This window comes from Phragmites australis, chromosome 22, assembly GCF_958298935.1.
Source record: "Phragmites australis chromosome 22, lpPhrAust1.1, whole genome shotgun sequence".
Taxonomy (NCBI): Eukaryota; Viridiplantae; Streptophyta; class Magnoliopsida; order Poales; family Poaceae; genus Phragmites; species Phragmites australis.
The window spans coordinates 21,382,980-21,388,652 of NC_084942.1; the positions used below are offsets into that span (position 1 = coordinate 21,382,980).

At 46.6% G+C, this 5,673-nt stretch overlaps 1 protein-coding gene across 1 annotated transcript; it reads left to right on the forward strand.

The window, feature by feature from the left end:
- Positions 1-315: 315 nt before the first annotated feature.
- Positions 316-5,457, forward strand: LOC133905113 (calcium-transporting ATPase 10, plasma membrane-type-like). Its single transcript, XM_062346826.1, has 7 exons — positions 316-827; positions 1,460-1,514; positions 1,639-3,590; positions 3,680-3,838; positions 4,049-4,220; positions 4,295-4,593; positions 4,911-5,457. The coding sequence occupies exons 1-7, from the start codon at positions 651-653 to the stop codon at positions 5,157-5,159; spliced, it is 3,063 nt and encodes a 1,020-aa protein (XP_062202810.1). The 5' UTR covers positions 316-650; the 3' UTR covers positions 5,160-5,457.
- Positions 5,458-5,673: the final 216 nt, after the last annotated feature.

The window sequence follows — 5,673 nt, forward strand, 5'->3', positions numbered from 1 at the left end:
TGATCTTTGATAAATTTTATTTACAGGTAAAAAGAAGCCCTGCAACACTTAACCAGCAAGGTTCCATTCAAGGATAAACTTTACAAAATTCCACAAAGCAAAAAGTCGGTTTCTTTTGATTCTGTCGCAGAGAACTGTACTTGTTGATGTGTTCCGAATGGCGGTCCAGCAAGCTAAAAGCGTCGGCGAGAAGTAGGCCAAGCGGTCCATTTGCACAGAACCGAACCGAACCGAACCGAACCTCCGAAGCGAAGCGAACCGAGGGGAGGCGAGACGCATGGTGAAAAAAAAACCACGCTCCTCCCGCTGCGACATCGAACGGGCGCGCTATTGGTTGACCGTCTTCCTTAGCGCTCCTCGTGTCGTCTGCTGCTTCTCCTCCTCTTCTCCCCTCCCCCTCGCGGACGCGAGAGGCTCCGCCACACCGCTCGCTCCACGACGCCGCACGACCACCGCGCCAGTCTGGCTCCCGCCCCCGCCAACCAGCAACTCCAACCACAAGTCGCACCCATGCGCCGGCTCCTGCTTCGGTCGGCTTGACCTGAGCTGAGGAGCGCGGAGAAGTGGGCGGTTGCGGCTGCGGCTGCAAGGGAGGAGAGGGAGGGGCGCGGCGGGGCAGGGGGGGGGGGGTCAGTGGTGGAAGGAGCAGGATGGAGAGCTACCTGGAGGAGAACTTCGGGGGCGTCAAGGCCAAGAACTCCTCGGAGGAGGCGCTCCGGCGCTGGCGCAGGCTCTGCAGCGTCGTCAAGAACCCCAAGCGCCGCTTCCGCTTCACCGCCAATCTCGACAAGCGCGGCGAGGTGGAGGCCATCAAGCACGCCAACCACGTAAGGCCCTTCGTCTTCTTCCCTCCTCTTCCTCGGCTCCTCCGCCGCTTAATTTTGGCCGGGATCCGCGGCGGGATCTGGACCTGGGCTAGTTAACGCGCGCGCGGGGTTGCGCTTAGTAGGATTCACCGCAGCTGGGATCGCCGCATCACCGTGCTGGATTCACCTGCCCGAGTGAGTGAGGTCACCAAGGTTGGGGGTCGCTGCGAGCCTTCGACTGTCTAGCTAGCTACACGCGCGGGATGCTCAAAGTCTGAACTGCAGGTTGGGTGATTTTTGTGTGTTTGTTTGGACTTTGGAGCAATTTGGGGGTAAATTGCGAGTGTGCAACGGCGGATGCTGCTGAGCTAGGAGGGAGCATTGCTACTTGCCTTATTTGACATTGTTACAGCCCATTTTCAGGAGGTTGTTGGGAGTGCCTAGTCTCAGCTCCACTTTTAGAAGCGTAATAACAACACCCATACACCTTCCATAAATTTGCTATCTTACCCTGCAGCAACATAGTTTTGCATCCCCAGATGGGGATGTAAGCGGTTAAGCATGCAATTTGGGTGCTAGCTTCACTCGTACTAGATTCTATTCTGCTGTTGCTTGAAGAGGTTACTGAAGTTCATTCTGTGGGTGTGTGACAGGAGAAGCTGCGCGTTGCCGTGCTGGTCTCAAAGGCTGCACTGCAATTCATACATGGTAATGATGTAGCAAATGATTATGTTTCATACCATGATTTCGGAATATGGCATGCTTTCAGATTTCACTGTAGTTTTGAAGTGTTGCCAATATCTAAGCATGTTGCTGAAAAACATTTGTTCAGGTCTCTCACTTCGTAGCGAGTATGTTGTACCCGAGGAAGTCAAGGCTGCAGGGTTTCAGATCTGTGCTGATGAGCTGGGGTCCATTGTTGAGGGTCATGATAGTAAAAAGTTGATCACACATGGTGGAGTCGATGGAATTGCTGCCAAACTTGCGACCTCACAAATAGATGGGCTAAGTACTGCTGAGGACAGCATTAAGCGCAGGCAAGACATATATGGAATTAACAAATTCACAGAAAGTGAGGTCCGCAGTTTTTGGGTGTTTGTATGGGAAGCACTTCAAGATACAACTCTTATCATTCTTGCTGTCTGCGCATTTGTATCGCTGATTGTTGGCATTGCGATGGAAGGATGGCCGAAAGGTGCTCATGATGGTCTTGGAATTGTTGCAAGTATCCTCTTGGTCGTGTTTGTGACTGCTACAAGTGATTACCGGCAGTCGCTGCAGTTCAAGGACCTAGACAAGGAGAAAAAGAAAATTCAAGTACAAGTTACAAGGAATGGTTTTAGGCAAAGACTATCAATATATGATCTTCTTCCTGGAGATGTTGTTCATTTAGCAATTGGTGATCAGGTCCCTGCAGATGGGCTCTTCATTTCTGGGTTTTCTGTGCTGATTAATGAATCCAGCCTTACTGGTGAAAGTGAACCTGTTGCTGTAAATGAAGAAAACCCTTTTCTTTTGTCGGGGACCAAAGTACAAGATGGGTCCTGCAAGATGCTGGTTACAACAGTTGGCATGCGCACCCAATGGGGAAAACTGATGGCCACTCTCAGCGAGGGCGGGGATGATGAAACTCCCCTGCAGGTCAAACTTAATGGAGTTGCAACTATTATTGGGCAGATTGGGCTATTCTTTGCTGTTATAACTTTCATTGTCTTGTCCCAAGGGTTATTCAGCAAGAAATATCATGATGGGCTGCTTTTGAGCTGGTCAGGAGATGATGCACTAGAGCTGTTGGAGCATTTTGCTATTGCAGTTACCATTGTTGTCGTTGCTGTTCCTGAGGGATTGCCATTAGCAGTCACGTTGAGCCTTGCATTTGCCATGAAGAAAATGATGAATGACAAGGCACTGGTTCGCAACTTAGCTGCATGTGAAACTATGGGCTCAGCAACTACCATCTGCAGTGATAAGACAGGGACACTGACAACCAATCATATGACTGTTGTTAAGGCCTGCATCTGTGGGAAAGTCAAGGAAGTTAACAGTCCTCAGAATGCATCCAAGTTATGTTCTGAACTTCCAGAGCTTGTTGTCAAAACTCTTCTGGAGTCTATATTTAACAATACAGGTGGTGAGGTTGTGATTAACAAAGATGGTAAATATCAGATCCTGGGTACCCCAACGGAGACAGCTTTATTGGAGTTTGCATTGTCACTAGGTGGGGATTTTAAGGCAAAACGTGATGAAACTAAGATTGTGAAAGTGGAACCTTTTAATTCAACAAAAAAGAGGATGAGTGTCATTCTTGAGCTTCCTGGAGGAGCATGCCGTGCACACTGTAAAGGTGCTTCAGAAATAATCTTGGCTGCATGTGATAAGTTCATAGATGAGACAGGTAGTGCTATTCCTCTGGATAAAACAACTGCTGACAAGCTCAATGGTATTATTGAAAGTTTTGCTGGTGAAGCTCTTAGGACATTGTGCCTTGCTTATAGGGAAATGGAAGAAGGTTTCCCCGCCACAGAGCAGATACCGCTACAAGGGTACACATGCATTGGCATCGTAGGTATTAAAGATCCTGTACGCCCAGGTGTGAGGGAGTCTGTTGCAACTTGTCGGTCTGCTGGAATTATGGTGAGAATGGTCACAGGAGACAACATAAATACAGCAAAGGCGATTGCTCGTGAATGTGGTATACTAACTGAAGATGGTCTGGCTATTGAAGGGACTGAATTTAGAGATAAAAGCCTTGAGGAACTCCTTAAGCTGGTTCCAAAAATCCAGGTTTGCTGTGTGTGACATCTTATTGACTTCAATATTTTTTTTACCATATATCAACAAGTCTCACCTGCTGCTAATTTTGTGCATGGAAGGTAATGGCTCGATCATCGCCACTTGACAAGCATACACTTGTGAAGCATTTGCGTACAACATTTAATGAGGTTGTTGCTGTTACTGGTGACGGCACAAATGATGCTCCTGCATTGCATGAAGCAGATATTGGACTTGCAATGGGAATTGCGGGGACTGAGGTGCGAATGCTTAATCATTAATGAGACCATACCAATAAGTTTTATTCATTAGCTAGCAGATATGTGATTGTGGCATGATTTTTATGGATTTATGTAGTTCATGCATGTAGGATTTATTCATCCTTACTGGACCTTAATCTTGCTAATTTGATATCATATACTGCTAGTCTTATTTGTGTCATCCAGTGGACCTAATGTAACCTTATACAGGTGGCAAAAGAGAGTGCTGATGTTATAATTCTGGATGATAACTTCTCTACAATTGTAACTGTTGCCAAGTGGGGACGCTCTGTTTACATCAATATCCAAAAGTTTGTGCAGTTTCAGCTGACTGTCAATGTCGTGGCATTACTAGTTAACTTCTCCTCAGCTTGCTTTACAGGTATGTCTCATAGCCTTGCTATTCTTTTAACTTGAGATGTCTCTCTGTCTGATGGTCTGCACATGTAATGCCAGGAAATGCACCACTGACAGCTGTTCAACTTCTTTGGGTCAACATGATCATGGACACCCTTGGCGCTCTTGCACTAGCCACGGAACCACCTAATGATGACTTGATGAAGAGAGAGCCAGTAGGAAGAACAGGGAAATTCATTACAAATGTAATGTGGAGGAACATTTTGGGACAGTCTTTCTACCAATTTCTTGTTATGTGGTATCTCCAGACGCAAGGAAAAAACTTTTTTGGGCTTGAAGGCTCTGATGCTGATATTGTGCTAAATACAATAATTTTCAACTCATTCGTCTTCTGCCAGGTATGACTTATGCTGCAAATAATTTCTTTTCCACCAGTGATCCGTTTTCTAAGTAGCAATGTCACCAATAGCGTCAGCATCACAACCCTTTTTATGCATGACGCCAGGGAGCTTTCATTCTTTTGTCCTGTATTATGAAATCATTGAAAAAAAATCTACTGTCAGAACTTTTAGTAGAGTGCGTTGCTCTAACATAATCAGGTAAATAAAGAAACGGAGGTGGGGATAGGGGTACCATATGAGTTTTGGGCGAAATAACATTTACATTATTTCAGAAGCCATCCTAGATAATATTGATCTGCCACATGCTTATTCAGGTGTTCAATGAGATAAGCTCGAGGGAGATGGAGAGGGTCAACGTGATCAAGGGCATCTTTAAGAACTATGTCTTCATGGCCGTCCTCACCAGCACGGTCATCTTCCAGTTCATCATGGTGCAGTTCCTGGGTGAGTTCGCCAACACGACGCCGCTCACCAGGTTCCATTGGCTCGCCAGTGTGCTCCTCGGCCTGGCTGGGATGCCCATTGCCGCCGTGGTCAAGCTGATTCCCGTCGGCTCCTCATGACCATTGAAGATCCTTAGCTGCAATGCACGGATATATTCGAACTGACCAAATTGCATAATATTCTGTGGAGCTGACCTCTCTGTGCATAAACTTTTGGAATGCATGGAGGGCAGGCTTGGGAAAAGCTGCAGTTTCACCGGTTTTGTAGCCTGCAAATGTGGTTTAATCGTGTCATATTGCAAGAAGCATTGTGTATGAGGCTCAGCTGGTTAGTGTAGCAGAACTGTAAGATTGATGTCTGGGATTTGCACTGTGTATTGCTGTGGATCAATGAACAGAAACCTGGTCCTTTCGATCTTTTCCTTGTTTAAAATTTTTGGTTGATCTGAGCCACGGGACAAGCAAATGCGCCCATATATACAAACTCTATCTAAACTTGGAATGATTTTGACGGGTGAATTCTATTAAAACCTAGTTATCATAGGACAGTATTTCATTGGACTGCGTTAAGACCCTCACCACTTCCCTGTTTTGGTGTTCAAGGAGCGCTAAGCGACACAGTACCCCTTGCCTT